The sequence below is a fragment of the Tachyglossus aculeatus genome, chromosome 6 (assembly GCF_015852505.1).
Source record: "Tachyglossus aculeatus isolate mTacAcu1 chromosome 6, mTacAcu1.pri, whole genome shotgun sequence".
Lineage (NCBI taxonomy): Eukaryota > Metazoa > Chordata > Mammalia > Monotremata > Tachyglossidae > Tachyglossus > Tachyglossus aculeatus.
In genome coordinates, this window is record NC_052071.1 from 31,095,631 (window position 1) to 31,117,229 (window position 21,599).

General features: G+C 40.8%; 1 protein-coding gene across 1 annotated transcript in view; it reads right to left on the reverse strand.

Moving 5' to 3' along the window:
• Window positions 1–3,478: 3,478 nt before the first annotated feature.
• Window positions 3,479–21,599, reverse strand: part of LOC119929786 (transmembrane 9 superfamily member 2-like) — a 78,118-nt gene continuing 59,997 nt past the window's right edge. The window contains exon 17 of the mRNA XM_038748067.1: window positions 3,479–4,059. Coding sequence (XP_038603995.1) covers window positions 3,992–4,059 — 68 coding nt within the window. The 3' untranslated portion in view covers window positions 3,479–3,991. The remainder of the gene's footprint in view (window positions 4,060–21,599) is intronic.

Consider the following 21,599-nt stretch of genomic DNA (forward strand, 5'->3'; position numbering starts at 1 on the left):
AGGGAGAACAGGTATCCCCATTTTACAGTTGAGGAAATAGGCACAGAGAAGTTAAGTGACTCGCCCAAGGTCACACAGCAAGGAATTGGCAGAGCCAATTAGGTTAGCACTCGGATACTTCTGACTCCAAGGCCTATTCTTTCTCCACTAGGCTTCACGTTGCTTTGAGCTTTGGCCCTCGGAAAAACAATCCACTCAAAATATACACAAGCTTCCCCCAACTCCCCATATTGGATATGACGTTTCCTCGACCAATTAATTTCTAATACAACAGCCAAGTCACGCTGTTATGAGCTTTGGCCATCAGAAAAACAATCCACTATCAAACTGCGTAGAAGCTTCCTGCAGCTCCCCATATTGGATATGAAGTTTTTTCATCCATTTCATTTCCAATACAACGGACCAATTCGTGCTAAGTCGGCTGCTGTTCTTCCATAGCTTAGTCAAAAAAGAAGCCAGAACACGGACTAATGTCGTGAACAGACAAATGCCATTAAAAAATAAACAAACCTCATTTAGGCCACTCCTAAAAATTCTTCTCAAATTCGACAACCACCTTTATTCAGGAATTCCACACACGGCTCTCCTAAAACAGACATGGGTGGAAGCCACAAAAGAATAATCCCTTTAGGTAATGGAAGGCTTTGCTCTTCTTTACTGATTTACAGTCCTCATACTTCGACGAATGAAGCTTGTATGGCAAGTGCCTTTACACAGAATCTAATAATCTGTAACTCCAAATTAAATTACAGCATAGCTTCCTGTGCACAAACAGGGTGTTGTTAATGCCTACAAATCTCCAGATCCCTTCCTCTCTCCCTCCCAAGTTATATTTCAAAAAAATACTTTTAAAGAGCCCAGTAGTCACAGGGGCTCTATGAGAGGACAATGTTTGCATATATTTGTTTTGTTCGCTTGCCTTACTTCTCATGCTTTCAGTGGGTTTTAGCTAGAGAGAATGAAACTTTGCTTGCTGAATGAACATAGTAGTAGATTGCTCAGTTACAAAACGTTTTTACTTTTCAAATAGGCATTGGAAAACTACTCGTTTCTTCCAGTACGTGTTTAATAAAATATGTCTAATTCTATCTGTATTTGAAGTTGCTATAATTTTATCTCCAGAGTATTTTAAAGTAATTTGAGAATTCTGAACAACATATTTACATATAGAGAAAAAACTCAAACATGGCCTAGGAATTGATTTCTCAGGTTTGGAAAAGCATATAATTCTGGGGAAAGGTGAAATTATGTCTTTTTAAATATTGGGGTGAAAATTTAATTTTTTTCAACGTGTGGCTTTATTTTAGCTTTTGTTTCACATGATATATTTGTGTAGCACTGCTTGTTCAATAACATATACACTATATAAAGCACGCTTATATAACTTTGCTTAATTTAGGGATCGGGTCCAGCAATCAATCAATAGTATTTATTGAGCTCTTCAATCCAACACTTCAAAAATTTCCAATTGAAGACGTTATATTAACATGAGAATGATGGCATGTGGATAAGCAAAAAATGATCAGGATTTGGCTAGGGTTTAGCCAGAAGATCTGGGATGCTCAGCATAGTTTCTGAATGCTGGTCAAGTCTTCAGAATTATCACACACCCCAGAAATGCTTTAGCTTTCCTCAAATGCAATTATTCTCAAAATTACCTTGGATTCTTTGCCATTTCCTTTAGTCTCGACTCCTCTCTTTTTTTTTATTTTATTCAACGTTGCTTTCAAATCTCTTGAATCCACATTGGATTTTAAAAGGCAAAATGGTCCAGTTATAGAGCAGCGAAGCCATAGGGCTGAAATGAAAATAAAGACCGGCCCGCAATTGAGCTAAGCAGGTCTGCCGGGGCCCAATTAGCACTCCAATAGAAGTAGGACTGGAAATCACAATACCATCGCCCTACCTGAAGTGGGGGACCAAACTAGACCATTGCTCCAGGTTCCTGCCAGCTCTGATCAATCGGTACCATTTATCCCAGCACTTAGTACAGTGCCTGGCACATAATAAGTGCTTAACAAATACCATGATTATTATAATTATTATTGAGCAAGAAGCCATGTAGCCTGGTGGATAAAGTGTGGACCTGGAAGTTGGAAGGACCTGGGTTCTAACCCCGGCTCCGTCACGCGTCTTCTGTGTGACTTTGGACAAGTCACTTAACTTCTGTGGGACTCAGTTTCCTCATCTGTACAACGTGGGTTAAGACTGAGCTCCATGTGGGATAGGGAAGCTCCATGTGGGATAGGGAAGCTCCATGTGGGATATGGAAGCCCCATGTGGGATATGGACTGCGCCCAACCTGATTAGCTTGTATCTACCCCAGAACAGTGCCTAGCACATAAAAAACACTTAACAAATACCATGAAAAAAGATGACACTATGTGTACTAATGTTCTGAAAAATCACTAGTTTAATAAAGTTCAAAATTCTTGATACTCAGGCCTGCTCAGAAAGAGATTACTCCCAACCACTTTCACTCTTCTGATTCCCTGGTGATATTTGTTTTAAGGTAACAGTCATGGGGAGGTGGGGTAGGGTAAGAGAAGAAGTAGCCTATGAAGAAGTATCTAAGAAGTATCCTGGGACCCTATGCCATGCTCTAGATGAGCAGGGCTGTAATTAATAGAGCACTGGGGAAAGAAACTCGTACCTGCACTGTTTGAGTGAACATCATTCATTTCTGTTCACCAGCTGAAGCCCGAAATCTAGTTGCCAGTAGCAACCTGCTGACTGTAATCACAACATTAATTTCTGATTCATATGTGGATTCTGTCACTGTCATCTTAAACTATGCCTTTTGAAAACAAGAATTATTAGTACAAATTGGAATGCTTATATTTTTCCTGGATGTTGAAGACAAATTATATCCTTGACGTTTCTACAATCTACACTTCAATTTAGAAATTATTTCCAGGGAAGGGAGAGATGGTTGCCTCAAGACCAAGGGCACTGACGCTGTGTAATAAATACACATTTTAAGGTAATGCTATAAAAATTCAGATTCTTACTCATCAGCCTTTTTGTCCTGCACCTAGGCATCTAAAGCTCAGTGGAAAACAAAGAAGGTTTCTGCCTCAAATCTTAGGAGCTGAGTGGTTAGGAGACATAGGAAACAAAAACAAAACAGTGACCGATTTAAGGAACACCTTTCCAAAAATAAAGCAGGGTTTTAGGGTTTTCTGTTTAGGGTACTAGTTACAGCCAAGGTGGCTCAGGAGTCAAGTGACTAAAATCAATGTTGTACGAAAATCCCCCACATGTAAGAGAACAGGAGTTGAGGCTTCAGATCATATAACATATGACCCGAATAACATACGATCCTTAGGATGCTGTGGGTGGGTGTAATTACGGAAAAGCACAAATGCCTAAGGAAAAGAATACCCAGTGAGTTTCATTATATACGTATATACATGAACTTGCAACTTTTGTATTCCAAAAGGTGGTAAATCATAACACTTGAAAGAAAAGATAGGAATCAGGTGAAGGCGTGTGGTTTTATTTGAACAAAAACAGCAGTATTTGGTATTTAATAAATTCTACGTTATGCTAAATGGATTTTCAATTGCAAAATGATAAACTAGCTGTAAAGAAAGTGCAGTATATTCTGTACATAATTTCAAATTTTAAAAAAATTCACACTTTACATAAGATTTACCAGACATATTTTGATTAAATAATCTGTTGCTCTAAACAAAAAGGAGGGAAATAAATGACGAGTTTCTAATTTGAATTGTGTTTAATCCTTGTTCAACTATTTTAAATTTACTCCTTGATATTTGCAAATGACTAGATTTTTTTTCCAAGAAAGTGTATAACTGACATAAATCTGCTTGCTGATGCTTATCTTCCATAAAAATCCGTTCTGTGCCATATAAACTGCTGCTCAGCTTTCTTTTTAAATTTAAAATAATTATACAAGGTACATGGTAAAAAAAAATATATGTGTCCAACAGCAGGGGAGAGATATTTCTAGGATTTCTTGAATTCTTCAATCCACCTTCACAACACTGTATATCTTACTAACAAACCAGAAGCAGGCAAAAAATCCAATCGTCCCTAAAACAAAAAGAAGAATTGCGGTTACTAAGTTGCAGAGCAAATGAAAATAATTAAAGCAGAGCAATCCAATTTCGGAGCAAGCCATTTTTCCTCAAAGTCTCAAGCCGAGGAACTATCAAACACGATTTTCAAGAAAGCTCAGTGAGAAAATGAATATGGCATGGTCTAATGTACAGAGAACAGGCCTGGGAGTTTGGAGGCCCTGGGATTTCAAATTCTGGCTCTGCCACTTGTCTGCTGTTTGACCTTGGACAAGTCACTTAACTTCTCTATGCCTCAATTACCTCATCTGTAAAATGAGGATTAAGACTGTGACTCCCATGTGGGACAGGGATCGTGTCCAATCTGATTAGCTAGTACCTACTCTGGCGCTTACTGCAGTGCCTGGCACATAGTAAGCACTCCAATACCATAAAACAAACACGGCAATGCAATCCTCTGAAAAAGAATACGATGATTTTATAAGAACTGAGATATTCTGATGAAAGAAATGAAAATGACTAATCTACATATAATCTTGACGTCTGGATATCAATAGCGATGTTAGGAAATACTAGAAAAAGAGGTTTTTACGGCTTGCATTGTATAATAAAAGCTTAGAACCTGTTATATGTTTGAGATAGAAAAGATAAATATTTTTAAACTATATAGTAAGCAAGCCGTGCAAGCCGTGCATCATCATCAAGTTCTACAGTTCCCGAAGATGCAGAAGATTTTAAGTTAAGTCGCAGAATTTCTGCAAAGTCAAATTTCTCTAGGCTAATACTGTAGCAGGCTAATTAAGGCTGGAGAAAGTTTGGCCCTAAACAAAGACAAGGTTCAAATGACAGAGACTGCTCTGGGCAGGCCCTCCGAACAACAGTGCTTTGCACATAGTCAGCGCTTTAACAAATACCATTATCATCATATTACTGGGGAGATAGCAAGGTGCACTGGAAAAGTGCCAGTTTTGCAGCCTGAGTTCAAGCCTTAAGCTCTGCCACTGGCCTTCAGTGTGATCTCAGACTAGTCACTTAACCTCCCTCTATCTCATTTTCCTTATCTGAAAATGGGGCTAATGCCTGACTTTCTACCTACTGCACAGGGGTGTTGGAAGGTAAATATGAGATAAGATATTTGAGGGTGCTTTGGAAATAAAAATGCTGTGCAAATCCAAGACATTTATCTTCCTTGACTATGCAACATTCTTTAAACAGCAGCATGGCTCGGTGGAAAGAGCAGGGCTATGGAGTCGGAGGTCAGGGGTTCAAATCCCGGCTCTGCCAATTGTCAGCTGTGTGACTTTGGGCAAGTCACAACTTCTCTGTGCCACAGTTACCTCATCTGTAAAATGGGGATTAAGACTGTAAGCCACCTGTGAGACAACCTGATCACCTTGTAACCTCTCCAGAGCTTAGAACAGTGCTTTGCACGTAGTAAGCGCTTAATAAATGCCATTATTATTATTATTATTATTAAACCCCAGCCTTTTTTCAAGAAGCTTTTGCCACAGCAAGACAAAAGGGGTGTAGTGCCACACCTTCCCCAACCAACCACATTTCCATTCTAAACAATTAATGCATCATCGCCATCGCCTCCTTTCAATCAATCAATCAATCAATCGTATTTATTGAGCGCTTACTATGTGCAGAGCACTGTACTAAGCGCTTGGGAAGTACAAATTGGCATCACATAGAGACAGTCCCTACCCAACAGTGGGCTCACAGTTTAAAAGGGGGAGACAGAGAACAGAACCAAACATACCAACAAAATAAAATAAGTAGGATAGAAATGTACAAGTAAAATAAATAAATAAATAAATAGAGTCATAAATATGTACAACCATATATACATATATACAGGTGCTGTGGGGAAGGGAAGGAGGTAAGACGGGGGGATGGAGAGGGGGACGAGGGGGAGAGGAAAGAAGGGGCTCAGTCTGGGAAGGCCTCCTGGAGGAGGTGAGCTCTCAGCAGGGCCTTGAAGGGAGGAAGAGAGCTGGCTTGGCGGATGGGCAGAGGGAGGGCATTCCAGGCCTGGGGGATGACGTGGGCCGGGGGTCGATGGCGGGACAGGCGAGAGCCAGGTACAGTGAGGAGATTAGTGGTGGAGGAGCGGAGGGTGCGGGCTGGGCAGTAGAAGGAGAGAAGGGAGGTGAGGTAGGAGGGGGCGAGGTGATGGACAGCCTTGAAGCCCAGGGTGAGGAGTTTCTGCCTGATGCGCAGATTGATCGGTAGCCATTGGAGGTTTTTGAGGAGGGGAGTGATATGTCCAGAGCGTTTCTGGACAAAGATAATCCGGGCAGCAGCATGAAGTATGGATTGAAGTGGAGAGAGACACGAGGATGGGAGATCAGAGAGAAGGCTAGTGCAGTAGTCCAGACGGGATAGGATGAGAGCTTGAATGAGCAGGGTAGCAGTTTGGATGGAGAGGAAAGGGCGGATCTTGGCAATGTTGCGGAGCTGAGACCGGCAGGTTTTGGTGACGGCTTGGATGTGAGGGGTGAATGAGAGAGCAGAGTCGAGGATGACACCAAGGTTGCGGGCTTGTGAGACGGGAAGGATGGTAGTGCCGTCAACAGAGATGGGAAAGTCAGGGAGAGGACAAGGTTTGGGAGGGAAGACAAGGAGCTCAGTCTTCGACATGTTGAGCTTTAGGTGGCGGGCAGACATCCAGATGGAGATGTCCTGAAGGCAGGAGGAGATGCGAGCCTGGAGAGAGGGGGAGAGAGCAGGGGCAGAGATGTAGATCTGGGTGTCATCAGCGTAGAGATGATAGTTGAAGCCGTGGGAGCGAATGAGGTCACCAAGGGAGTGAGTGTATATTGAGAACAGAAGGGGACCAAGCACTGAACCTTGGGGAACCCCCACCGTAAGAGGATGGGAGGGGGTTAGCCAGTCAATATTTAAGGAAACATTGGAAGCTGCGTGGCCTAGCGGATATTTTCCGGACTGGGGAGCCAGAGGACCTGGGTTCTAATCCTGGCTTCACCACTCTGCCTTCTATGCGACCTTGGGCAAATCACTGAACTTCTTTGTGTCTCGGTTTCCTCAATTGCGAAGTGGGGATTTAATATCTGTTCTACCTCCTACTTAGACTGTGAGCCCCATGTGGGGCGTAGTCCAACCCAATTAACTTATATCTACCCCAGCACTTAGAACAGTGCTTGACCCATAGTAGTGCTTACATGCCATAAAAATAAATGTTTAGGGACTCACTGACTTGCATTTTTCAGAGCAGTAGCCGCATTTATTGAGCATCCATCTGGTGCACTGCATGATACTAGGTGCTTGGGAAGTGCAGAATTAGAAAAAGTGCCACTTTTCCCTGTCTGCAGGGAACTGAGGGAACAAACTTAAAAACATTCACAGCTAAAAGGGTCAAAAATAAATTTAGTGGATCTATATGAGTGCTAATGAGGGTGTGAATTCATCAGTGCTAGAGCTGGCTGGAGGGATGATATGGCTCACAGTGCTGGGAAATTATATCGGGGAAAGCTTGCTGGTGGTGATTTGAATGTGGACAGCATTATGATCTGCCTGATGTGAAGATTAAGGGGGGACACTGTGACTAAGGGGATGGAGGAATCAAGAACTAGGTACAGATGGCATGGGAGGAATGGAAACAGAGGGAATTGGGGAACAGCGGGAGAAGAGAGCAGATAGGTAAGGTGAGGCCAAGTGCTGGAGAGCCTTGAAGCGGCTGTGAGTTTTTATTTGATGCAAATAGAAAGAGGGAGCCAGTGGAGGATTTTCAGGCAAGACTTGGGTTGAAGGATTCTTAAGGAAGGAAACTTAGATAATGCCTTCTCAATGTCTAAATCTTTTAGTTTTGTGCTTTGCACTACAAGTGACTCATAAGTATTTAATGGTAGCACAATGAGAGCAGGGAAACAAAATTGAAGGTAGGAATCGTGTCCGCCAAATCTATTGTACTGTACTCTCCCAAGAGCTTATTACAGTGCTCTGTATATAGTTAAGTGCTCAGAGTGGCTCCATGGAAAGAGCACGGGCTTGGGAGTCAGAGGTCATCGGTTCAAATCCTGGCTCTGCCAATTGTCAGCTGTGTGACTTTGGGCAAGTCATGTAACTTCTCTGTGCCTCAGCTACCTCATCTGTAAAATGGGGGTGAAGACTGTGAGCCCCACGTGGGACAATCTGATCACCTTGTATCTTCCCCAGTAAGCGCTTAACAAATGCCATCATTATTACTAATTATTAATAAGTATGTCTGATTCCACCAGGTGGCCATTATCCATTTTCATTAGTGTTAGCATTTCCTTCTGTTGAGGACTCCAACTCTCCCATAACCATTCATTTGAAAGATCAAGAATCAATCAATCAATCGTATTTATTGAGCGCTTACTGTGTGCAGAGCACTGTACTAAGCGCTTGGGAAGTACAAGTTGGCAACATATAGAGACAGTCCCTACCCAACAGTGGGCTCACAGTCTAAAAGGGGGAGACAGAGAACAAAACCAAACATACTAACAAAATAAAATAAATAGAATAGATATGTACAAGTAAAATAAATAAATCAATAGAGTAATAAATATGTACAAACATATATACATATATACAGGTGCTGTGGGGAAGGGAAGGAGGTAAGATGGGGGGGATGCAGAAGGGGACGAGGGCGGCGGAGGGGGAAGGAAGGTAGATTGGGCTAACTAGTTGTGCTTTTAGAGACGACCAACGAATAAGAAAGCAAATAAACACGCTTGATTGATTTTTCGTTGGATACTAATAATAATGATAATGATGGCATTTGTTAAGCGCTTACTATACGCAAAGTACTGTTCTAAGTGCTAGGATAGAAACAAGGTAATCAGGCTGTCCCACGTGGGGCTCCGAGTCCTAGTCCTCATTTTACAGATGAGGTAACTGAAATACAGAGAAATGAAGTGACTATCCCAAAGTCACACAGCTGACAAATGGCGGAGCCAGGGTTCGAACCCACGACTTCTGGCTCCCAAGCCCGAGCTCTTTCCACTGAGCCACGCTGCTTTTCACACTAGCTTGAGAGATACTGTCTTGGTTGTCAAGTTGTGTGCACAAGCACACTCCCAAATGTGTGTATGTGTGTCTATTTTAAAAGTGTACTCTTCAAAAATTTCATTCCACACTCAAATCCCATCAGTATGCTACAGCACATTAGTTGGAGAATTTTAATCTTGTTCAAGCTCTGGTAGAGGCTGACAGTTATCAGTCACTGCAAGTCACCTGAATCGGAATAATTCTGCTAGAAGGAATAGCTTGATCAGGGGCACCAAACTGATCAAGTCCAACTGAGTAAGCAGATCCAATCCTTGCCTTCAGGGAGCTTAAAAGTTTAATTTTAAAAGGACAGTTTACCAATTGCTAAAATCAGTGGCCTCTGAGGAGAACCTCACTACTTTACTGGACTTACACAAGGCCAGTTTCAAAATGCAAAAACCTTCAGTTTATTTGCAAGAATAGTTTAATAATGTACAATATGAATAAAAATAAAATCCAAGGGACATGGGTTACCAATGAAATTCAAATCAAGTAGGAATGAGCATTAAGCACGATCAAGACTATGCTTCAGAAAAGAATGTTCAGAAAAGGTTAAATGAGACATTTTAAAATGGATCTTTGAAAATGGTATTTATTTAGCTATGTAATAAGGGCTTTTCTCAAAAAGTATTTAAAAGCATTCCAAAACTAGTAAAAATATAGGCTCAACTAATGAAGCTGTTTCTGGATCTAGGATCTTAACATAAAAAGGTGAAGGATTAGGCAAGGTAGCTTTCCTGAATGCTTGGAGTTCATGTTGATTTTTGAAATAAAGACTCAAGCGTGTAAAAGAACAACAGTATACATTTTAGAATATTTCCTTAGGAGTCTTTTCTTATGGCCAAAAAATCACGGCACTGATAGAAAGAAAATGCCAGTTCTGGATCGGACCCATGGAATTCCATTCCACGACTCAAAACTCTTGGTGGCGGCAAGATGCTTGAAGAAACTAAACAGTGGTGTCCTTCCTTGACGCCCATCCTAATATTTAGTCATGAACCATCCAACCTCCCTAAATTTATCTTCAGAACCTCATGGAGGCTTGCTCACCCTTGGGTGTATTCGAATCTCTGCTGACTCTGTTGCCTGTGGTGCTAAATCTGCAATCTTACCACCTCCTGTGGGAAGGGGATTTCCTTTTAAGTTCTGCACTCCATTCAATACTTCAGTTACTCAATTGTTAATTAACCAAATCATTACTGCACGAGTGTGGATCACGGGACATTCTCTCCTTTAAATAGCCCTTTCTCTTGAACTCTGACCACGAACGAAGCTACATTATTTGGGCAGGTGTTCCCACAAAAGTCGGTATAGCTGCTCTACTCAGGAGATCCAGAGTGGGATTCAAAGGTCCTTGGAAATTGTTGGAAAATAACTAGAGTTGACCTAGTTGACCCAGAAAAAGGACTGAGCAAACATAGTATGTTGTTCTGCGCACTGCAGGTGCTAAGTAGATTCAATCGAATGACTTCATTTAAACATACCGCAGGATTCCAAAGGATGGCAGGAAGGAGAGAGAAAATCAACTATAAGCTTCCCCCTATAAATACTAGTTGCAGTAACTGGGTCTGCCCTCGGACAACCCTTGCTTTAGATACTGCTCCCAATCCCTTCTCCTAGTTCCTGTTAGGGTTAGGAAACCCCTGTCTCTACTCCTTCGGCAACTGGTCACTCGCCAGGAGCCAGCTCTGCTCCTCTTCTCTCGCCCAGTTTCTCAGGCTTAGGTCCTTCACGCCCCTGCCATTCTTCATTTTTTCCCCTCCCCTTTGACCTCGCTCCCTGCCTTTCCCGTCATCCAGCACTTCCAGGAAATTGTCACCTGGAAACTCTCACCCAGTTTGAAAGTTTGGTGGTGGCGATCCAGAAAGAGACCATATTGACTTATACCACCTCTTCAGGAGATGTGAGCCAAAACCACCCAAACCGACAAACTGAAACTCACTGGCAAAGAGTGAAGATGCAACAAATTGGAGATGGTTATTACTAGCAAAAAAAAACTTGCACCTTTTATCTGACTTGAAGAATCGAGATGTATGCTTTATATTAGAAAAGTGAGGAAATCAAGCTGGCATTACAAAAATGAATTTAGAAAATCATTTTGCTGATTACGTAATGAGCAAATGCACTTTAGCAGCCAACGCGCTTCAGGGGCTTCTTCAGTCATTTCTTAGGCACAAAAGGGCTGGTAATCTTAAATCATTTATTTAAGAGCAATTTACTTATTAGCATTTTGAGAGTTTCACTATGAACTGGAAATGGAAATCCTATTGGCATTCAATTTAGCATTAGTCCTTATCTAAAGGACTGATTGAGAGAAGATGAGGGTTGGATGAAAGGGGACAATAGTCCCTTTAAAAGCACATGCCTATGACCAGCAAGAAGACAACCAAAAAACAGAAGCACCCACAAGGGGAAGGATTAAATTTGAACTAAAGGACTTACATGGTAACTCCAAAAATCTGGGATGCTTAGGGTGCTGGGCGCTACCAGAATTCTTGTTTTCCAGGTTGCTGAGTAAGCTCTGTTCCAACACATACAGGCACCCTCTTCAACCTGCTGCTTTAAAGCAGTGTGGCTTTAAAGCAGCCCCTCCAACCTTACTTCATTGATTTCCTATTACAACCGAGTCCGCATACTTCCCTTCTCCAATGCCAACCTGCTCGCTGCACCTCTATCTCGCCACCGAACCATTGCTCGTGCCCTCCCTCTGGCCTGGAACCCCCTGCTTCCTTCATCTGCAGCCGACCACAACTCTTCCCACCTTCGAAGCCTTCCCTGACTAAACCTCATTTCCCCTACTCCCTCTCCCTTCTGCATCGCCTAAGCACTTGGATCTGTACCCTTTAAGTACTTGATATTCACCCCCCTCTCAGACCCTGAAAAGTTATGTACATTCTTGCAATTTAATGCGTTTCCCCCACAAACTCTTTGTATTATACTCTCCCAAGCAGTCAGTACAGTCCTCTGCACACACTAAGCACGCAATAAATACCACTGACTGACTGCAGCAGCGCAGTCACATATAATCACGCTCTCGTCCTCTTTCCGTCTTTCTTTCTTCCTCACCATCTCCCTCTCTCATGTCCGTGCTCTCTGCCTGGTTCAGATTGCCACACGGATTGACCCAACCACAGGCAGTGGTCACCACTGCTGCTGCCAGTCACTCCAGGGATGCTCGGTGCTCTCTCCAGGTTATGAGAGCAAAACATCTAAGGCTGCTCCCCGGTGAGCTCTTCTGATTCCTGGAAGGCTTGCAGGGCACTTCTACTGGCATCTGGGGTCTCCCGAATACTTTAACAGTATAATTACGGTTCAGAGCCCATTAGCGTCACTATTAAAACCTCCATCACACACACACACAGTAACTTCTTTCATACCCGAGAAAAAAAAGTCAGCTCATTCTATATTCAAGTGGACAGCTAACATATCAAAAGGAATGATCATTATGAATACAGTCAATAATCCGTATATAATATATCACTCTACCAATCTTAAAAAGCTATTGAGTTTGCAGAGCAGTAGTATTAAAGGCTTAGGAGTCAACAAGAACAAAATCTAACCTTTAAACTGCTTACAGCAGATATGTACAATAAACATCATTATGGTCTATAAAAAGATAACTCTCACACCAATGAAGTTTAATGATAGAAAGATTAACAAGGTTCACATTACAGGAAGCTAATTATATTCATACTGATTTCTGAACCAGATTCTTCTCACTACTCCTTGCAGATAACTTAAATGGCACCTTCATGGACTGAAAGAATTAATCCATCTTCCAAACAGGCAACTTCATTCCCAGAAATAGTTAACTCACTAGGTAATGCTAGCTCACTGGGAATCCAAGGTGTACTCATGGCTGGAATTTTCAAAATTCCTTTCTACTTTTTTTTTTTTTAATGGTAAGCCCTTACTAAATGTCAAGCAGCATTCTAAGCGCTGGGGTAGAAAAGAAAGTAATCAGGTCGGACACAGTCCCTGTCCCACCTGGGGCTCACAGTCCCTGGACCTAATCCCCATTTTACAGTTAAGGAAACTGAGGCACAAAGAAATTAAGTTTCTCACCCAAGGTCACGCAGCAGGCAAATAGCAGAGCCGGAAATTAATTTACTTTTTAACTGCTTTGAGCCAGAACTACTTGAATGTTGTAATTTCCACTGAGGTCTACACTTAGACAAATTTGCTTAAGTTTGCTTCTAAGTTCAAGGATCTTTAAAGGCCATACGATGCAATTCAAATACTGTAAATCCCAACTTGTACAGCTTTGCAATGAACAGTTGAGGACAGATATTCCATATAAAAGGCTAGCTCTTTACTCTGAAATTATTCTTGTTCTTTTCTATTTCATTTGCCAAAATTGGCACAGTTTGGTTGCAAAGTCTACATAAAATTAAACTTATGAATGAATGCCTTAAACAACTAAAAATAAGCATGTAGTTTTTGCAAAAAGGATGCAAATACTATATTAGGCACTCAGCAGGGGTTTAATATCTATTGACAATAAAAATGCTTAGAAATAATATTCACAACAATGAGCTTCCTAAAGATAATATTAAGGCCACATATTTAATAAATTAATCAAAAATCAGTTGTCTATTCCCTGAGCAGCTACACAATGGGATAGGATGGGCAAGAAATGGACTTCCCACTCCTTCAGTAAAGTGCAGAGAACTTTAAACTTATCAAGCTATATCAAACAAAAATTCTGATTTCTATTCCCTGAACAGCTACACAATGGGATAGGATGGGCAAGAACTGGACTTCCCACTCCCTCAGTAAAGTGCAGACAACTTTAAACTTATCAAGCTATATCAAACAAAAATTCTGATTTCTAGTAGGAAATTCTCTATTGTCTAATCTGTCCTATCCCTGAATCACAAAGAGTTCCGGACTAAAACTCTCAATATTGCCACAGGAATTGAATTTCTTTCAAAAAACTTTTATATTAAATACTCCACTAATTGTCAGCTGTGTGACTCTGGGCGAGTCACAACTTCTCTGTGCCTCAATTACCTCATCTGTAAAATGGGGATTAAGACTGTGAGCCCCCCGTGGGACAACCTGATCACCCTGTAACCTCCCCAGCGCTTAGAACAGTGCTTTGCACATAGTAAGCGCTTAATAAATGCCATTATTATTATTATATTTAATACACTCAGAATTCAGTATCAGTTTTCAATTTTAATATAATGAACATGCTTTCTCAATTCCAAAAAGACTAATGAGCACCACTTGATTCAGTGTTCCTAACAGCTGGTCAGTACAAAGTAAGCTTACTTTCAGAGGATAACATGTCTGAACAAAATTTGCAGAATCTATTCCTATTTAAGAATTCAAAATTTACTGATCCTGGAAACTGATTTAATTGTAAAATGTCAATTATATTAAATTACCTTAAATCTGACTCTCAAATTGACTATCATAAACTTGATTTAATGTATCTCATGGCGCCTTTGACTTGCTTTAGTTAATCTGCAAAGCTGCTTTTCTACAACTGGTTAAACTTTATTTAGAACAATTCCCAGAACACCATTATAAATGACTTTAAATTTGAAAGATCTTATCGTGGTGCTTGTGAGAAAGAAAATCGGCCGAGAGAGTTATTAAAGTCAATTTATCTAAAACAGTCTACCTTGAGTTTTAATTTATAACAATTAATAAGGTGTTTTTCATTCTCAGACCAAAATCATTTATTTGAAAATGGGAAAAATTTCACGTTTCAGGTTAAATCTTCCTGGTTGCAATAATGACAATTTTGTTCAGAGTGCAGTATCAAAAAACTAAGTCTTCCGAAAATACTCTTTTGATTATGATGAATAAAATAAAGGAATTTTGCACATCCCTATTCGTTTTTCCTTCTGAAATAGGTGCAGGATATAGGAAGGAAATCTAAAAATGCTTATAAGATATACTAGGACTCTTTTATTCAGGTATTCACAAGGAATAATTAATGTTTAGGGAGAATCTGGTTCAAAACCCCCTGTGTTAGAGGTGACAAATTAAAAATGACACAGAATAGTGGGAATGAATGGCCATCACAAATCTTACTGACAATAGTCATACCAAAGTAGGATTTTATAAATACCATCAATTAATACAAAGGGTGATATTATGGCAATGACAAATCGCCAATGAGATTTAATCTTTTCCTTCCAAATAAGCTTCTCTGGCAATTCAACTTCAGAAAAATTTGAAGCTTGAAGGGAGATGGGTAGAGGGAAGGAAATAGATTGCATTTGCAATGTTGACTTTTTACCAGATGCTATGTTCCACAAGATCAACTTCACCAATTTCAAGAATATCTGCCAGAATTAGCTACTTGAAGGGTATCTTCGAAAGATATGATCTTTAAAGCTCAACTTTCTAAGTTCACCTTTCCGGAAACGGAAGCAACTACCGGTGGATAATCAATGAATCTTCTCCCTGATCCTGAAGGTTGAATTAGCACTTACGGTAGTGGTGAATATATTAAAATAAATAAATTGAAGGCTATGAAATAGCTGAAGAGACAATAAAAGGGGTCACCCATATTTAGATAACATATTGTTGGTGCTGGGGCTAGAGTTAGAAAGAGGAAGCCACAGGCAGGTATAAGGCAACGGCAGATGCACTAACAAATGGCGATACCTATGATTAATGTTCTCTCAGTAGCAGCAGTAAGAGGAGCCAAAAATGAAATTCTCCTCTCCCCCTCGTCCCCCTCTCCATCCCCCCATCTTACCTCTTTCCCTTCCCCACAGCACCTGTATATATGTATATATGTTTGTACATATTTATTACTCTATTTATTTATTTATTTGATTTGTACATATCTATTCTATTTATTTTATTTTGTTAGTATGTTTGGTTTTGTTCTCTGTCTCCCCCTTTTAGACTGTGAGCCCACTGTTGGGTAGGGACTGTCTCTATATGTTGCCAATTTGTACTTCCCAAGCGCTTAGTACAGTGCTCTGCACATAGTAAGCGCTCAATAAATACGATTGATGATGATGATGATGATGAAATGAGCTACTGCTGCTGCTGCTATAATACCTTTGGTGGCTGGGGACCTTTTCTGATGAATGAGCACTGGAACAGGTAATGGAAGCCCCTTTCTTAATTTTTAGAGCTTTCTTTAATTCAGCCTGACATTAATAAATTTTGCCCCACAAACTTCAGTAATTAGGAACGTTTTACTAATCAATCGCTGGTATTTAACACTTCCTCTGTGCAGAGCACTGTACTAAGCATTTGGGACAGTACAATACAGTTAACAAGTTGGTAGAGACCTTGGGTGCAAATTTAGCCTTTTTACTTTGTCAGAGTTAAAACACCAGTCTACTATCCTGTTCTACTCAGAAACCCTGGCTTTTTTGTTTAATAAAGAAAAGAATAATTCAAAACACGGACATATTGCAAGAAAACAAATAGAAAGGCACTCTACACTTGGCTGATACTTCTTTACCTTAAAAGCTGTTTGTATCACACTGGTTTCAATCTCTGTACAGTGGTGGGTACTTCAGATTTTAGGACTTGTACATATTTATTACTCTATTTATCTTACTTGTACATATCTATTCTATTTATTTTATTTTGTTAGTATGTTTGGTTTTGTTCTCTGTCTCCCCCTTCTAGACTGTGAGCCCGCTGTTGGGTAGGGACTGTCTCTATGTGTTGCCGACTTGTACTTCCCAAGCGCTTAGTACAGTGCTCTGCACACAGTAAGCGCTCAATAAATACGATTGATTGATTGACTGATTCAAAACACAATCTACCGGAAGATCAAAACTCAATGCTGAAAATAGCATTAGCTCACAAGTGAAAATTGTACTAAAAATGAGAGGTCACTTTAGAGCTGCATTCTTCACTAAATCCAAGACTTCTCTTTCTACTAGGTATAAAATGTATATAATCATAGCAAATAAGTTAACAAACATTACTTGCAATATTGCTGTGCAATGTGGTCAAATGAAACTAGTTTTTCACACAATGGCATAAACATATATTGTAAGACTACTCCACTGTAATATTGCAATGTTTTCCAATTTTATTATGCACTTTTTGAATTTTACAATGCGGAGGTAGCCTCTCAGCCAGCATCAGCTGTTTTATTTTGAAATAGGTCTACTATAAATACCTGTTAACGACCGGAGTCTCACACTGACAAGAAATTCACAGATTTTTCTTAAATAACAACAGACTTCAATAGTTGCGAGAGGAAAAAATCATATATCATTTAAGCTCCAAATACAATATTAAGGCCAAAGAACAAATTCAGCACACAAAGTACAGCCTCACAACCAACATCATCACCAGCACTTACTGGGTGTTAAAAGTAGAGCCACGGTCTCTGGCCCCAAAGAGTTTCCAAGAAATATTAAAAATAATAATAATGATGATGGCATTTATTAAGTGCTTACTATGTGCAAAGCACTGTTCTAAGTGCTAGAGAGGTTACAAGGAGATCAGGTTGTCCCACGGGGGGCTCACAGTCTTAATCCCCATTTTACAGATGAGGGAACTGAGGAACAGAGAAGTTAAGTGACCTGTCCAAAGTCACACACCTGGCAATTGGCAGAGCCGGGATTCATTCATTCAATCAATCAATCGTATTTATTGAGCGCTTACTGTGTGCAGAGCACTGTACTAAGCGCTTCGAACCCATTACCCCTGACTCCAAAGCCCGTGCTCTTTCCACTGAGCCACACTGCTTCTCTATATATTGTCTATATATTGTCTATATATTCTACATATGTAGTATATATTCTATATATTCTATATATATTGTCTATATATTGACCCCTTATATTGTCTCTTCAGCTATTTCATAGCCTTCAATTTATTTATTTTAATATACTCACCACTTTCAGAACAATTCATCTAGCACTGCATCACATTACAATTCAACTGAAATCCCTAATTACACTGCTCAGAATATCACCAAAATCAGATATATGGCTCTGTACCCCAAAATGAAAACCACGCTTTACAATCACACTTTGCTAAAATGCTTTTAACAATCTTCAACAGGCAGTCCAAGTGGGGTTCTGATCACTCAATTAGACACCAAAAATCACACTAAAACAGTCTCTGGCCCAGATACAGATTCTACTCTGCAGTAAAACAGTTTTTGCCTGGTCAATGGGTCTCTAAAGAGCTATTTTGTCCTAACAGAGTTGGGTCCCTTTTAATGCAACAGTAGCCCTTATCATGGTGAAAAGGCTTTTATCATTTAGAACAGGGGTTACCACGTCATCTACAAAATAGGGATTTTTTTTCCACATCCTTAAACGCCAACGCTTGCTTTTTAAAATGAACATGCTTGATATTAGCGTCAAATCACTAAATGTCCTATAAATAGACCGACGGAGGGAAAGATTTACGAACCACTACTCTGTTTAGGATAAACGGCCTATGAAGATCGACATACCTAAAGCTTTTAATAAGGAGCTTGACATCAACTTTTGATAGTCCATCCAGGTAAGAAGGGTTGGCTCCACTTTCCGCCCCAAATGGTTGGGTGAACGGAGAGCGCAAAGGGATGCTAGATGTTCTTTTTAGGCAGAATGCTCCCAAGAGACTAGTACAACTTTGGGTCATCATCATCATCATCAATCATATTTATTGAGCGCTTACTACGTGCAGAGCACTGTACTAAGCGCTTGGGAAGTACAAATTGGCAACATATAGAGACAGTCCCTACCCAACAGTGGGCTCACAGTCTAAAAGGGGGAGACAGAGAACAAAACCAAACGTACTAACAAAATAAAATAAATAGAATAGATATGTACAAGTAAAATAGAGTAATAAATATGTACAAACATATATACATATATACAGGTGCTGTGGGGAAGGGAAGGAGGGAAGATGGGGGGGGATGGAGAGGGGGACGAGGGGGAGAGGAAGGAAGGGGCTCATGGCCAGGGGAGGGCTACGGCAGCAGCGTGGCTCAGTGGAAAGATCCCGGGCTTTGGAGTCAGAGGTCACGGGTTCAAATCCCGGCTCCACCACTTGTCAGCTGGGTGACTTTGGGCCAGTCACTTAACCTCTCTGTGCCTCAGTTCCCTTATCTGTAAAATGGGGATTAAGACTATACAACCTGATCACCTTGCATCCCTCCCCAGCGCTTAGAACGGTGCTTTGCACATAGTAAGCACTTAACAAACGCCATCATTACTATTATTATTAGGGCCAGAGGGACTGTTCTGCTTGGGCAGTGATTCTGCCATTACTGCCGAGCATCTTGAAAGAATTCCTGTATGTAATTCCTAATGTCCTCTTTGAAACACATTAGACGATCGCCCGTGTCAAGACAAGACTGATGCCATAGCAAAAGGGTACTTTCTGACCCCTGAAGTGTAGGCCTCCCCAGGGAGAATTGGTTTAGTACGGTCCCTTTCCCTTGAATTGGGAAGCTAGTGGGGAGTTTGGTGGAGAAGCTGATGGTGAAAAGTAGCATGGTCTAGTGGAAAGACTACGGGCCTGGGACTTAGAGGGCTCTGCCACTCGTCTGCTGGGTGATCTTGGGTAAGTCACTTCACTTCTCTGTGCCTCAGTTACCTCACGTGGAAAATAGAGGATTAAGACAGTGAGCCCCATGTGGGATTTGGACTAAATCCAACTTGATTACCTTCTATCTACCCCAGAGCTTAATTTAATGCTTGGCACATAGTAAGCGCTTATCAAAGTCTCAGGAACCCCAAAACTGCCCTGAAACAGAAGAGCTGGCTTATAACAAGCTAGATCCCAACAAGAAGGCTTATAGTTGAGGGTAACCTCTCAGTACCAAGACAAGCCAGTGCTCCATACTATATAGCAGCCCACCTGACCTAGGGCTGACTATTAGAGTGCAGATTGCTCCCTGGGCTGCCAATTCAATGGCTGATCTGTCTCAGATCTGCATCAAGGAGGATGAAACAATGCTGTGTTACCTGTTGCCTCTCCAGGAGAAACATACTTGGGCTCCCTGGAGAGAAGTTGGCTTCATATGGTTTTTGTCAAGGACTTAACATGCTCCAAGCACTAAGTGCTGGGGTAGATACAAACTAATCAGGTTGGACAAAGCCACAGTCCATGACCTACATGGAGGGACTATCTTAATTTCATTATACAGATGAGGTAACTGGGGCCCAGAGAAGTTAAGTGACTCCTCACCGTACCTCGCTCTCGCCTGTCCCGCCATCGACCCCCGGCCCACGTCATCCCCCGGGCCTGGAATGCCCTCCCTCTGCCCATCCGCCAAGCTAGCTCTCTTCCTCCCTTCAAGGCCCTACTGAGAGCTCACCTCCTCCAGGAGGCCTTCCCAGACTGCGCCCCTTCCTTCCTCTCCCCCTCTCCATCCCCCCACCTCACCTCCTTCCCTTCCCCACAGCACCTGTATATATGTTTGTATTTATTACTCTATTTATTTATTTACTTATTTTATTTGTACATATCTATTCTATTTATTTTATTTTGTTAGTATGTTTGGTTTTGTTCTCTGTCTCCCCCTTTTAGACTGTGAGCCCACTGTTGGGTAGGGACTGTCTCTATATGTTGCCAATTTGTACTTCCCAAGCGCTTAGTACAGTGCTCTGCACATAGTAAGCGCTCAATAAATACGATTGATTGATTGATTGATTGATTGTGTGTGTGTGTGTGTGTGTGTGTGTGTGTACATACATACACATATTTCTAGACTGTGAGCCCGTTACAGGGTAGGGACCTTCTCTATATGCTGACGATTTGTACTTCCCAAGCGCTTAGTATGGTGTCTGCACATCGTAAGCGCTCAATAAATATGAATGAATGAATGAATATATACATGTACACACACACATATCTATATCTATATGTATGTATATATACACACATGTATAACATATAATCTCAACATTTATAATTCTACTACTTTTCATTTTAAATGAAATCAGCACCCTAGCAGTTAACTTATACTAGAACTACTAATGTATTGTTTATTTAACAAGCGGTTAATGACTCAGCGGAGCTGATGTCAGACTTTTCAATGAGATTTATTTGGTAACAAATCTATTCTTTCCCTTAAATCACTTTAAAAAGGTCTACGGAATGCTAATCCAAGAGAGGTGAAAAACAAAAGCAGGGAAGAAATCTATAAAATCCTGGTAAATAAATTAAACTCTCAGTACAATTAGCCCAGCGTTTTTGTGGGAAACAAAAGTCTTTTGAAAGTAATGAATACTCTGCTTTATTACTTCAAGCAATAGGTGAAACCAATGCAGAGAAACAACAGGAAAGCCAATTCAATGCAAGAAGCACAGAACCTCTATATGAACATATCCTTCTTCACTTTGGAAAATAATGGAGGAAAGAATAAAAACGGCATTAAGCTAGGCTGCCTTATGACATGTTAGCTTGACTTGCATTTATAAAAACTATTTAAATAAAAAAATATAAACGTGGTCATCTAAAAATCGGCAGTAGTCTGCGTTTAAGACTGTGAGCCCCCTGTTGGGTAGGGACTGTCTCTATATGTTGCCAATTTGTACTTCCCAAGCGCTTAGTACAGTGCTCTGCACACAGTAA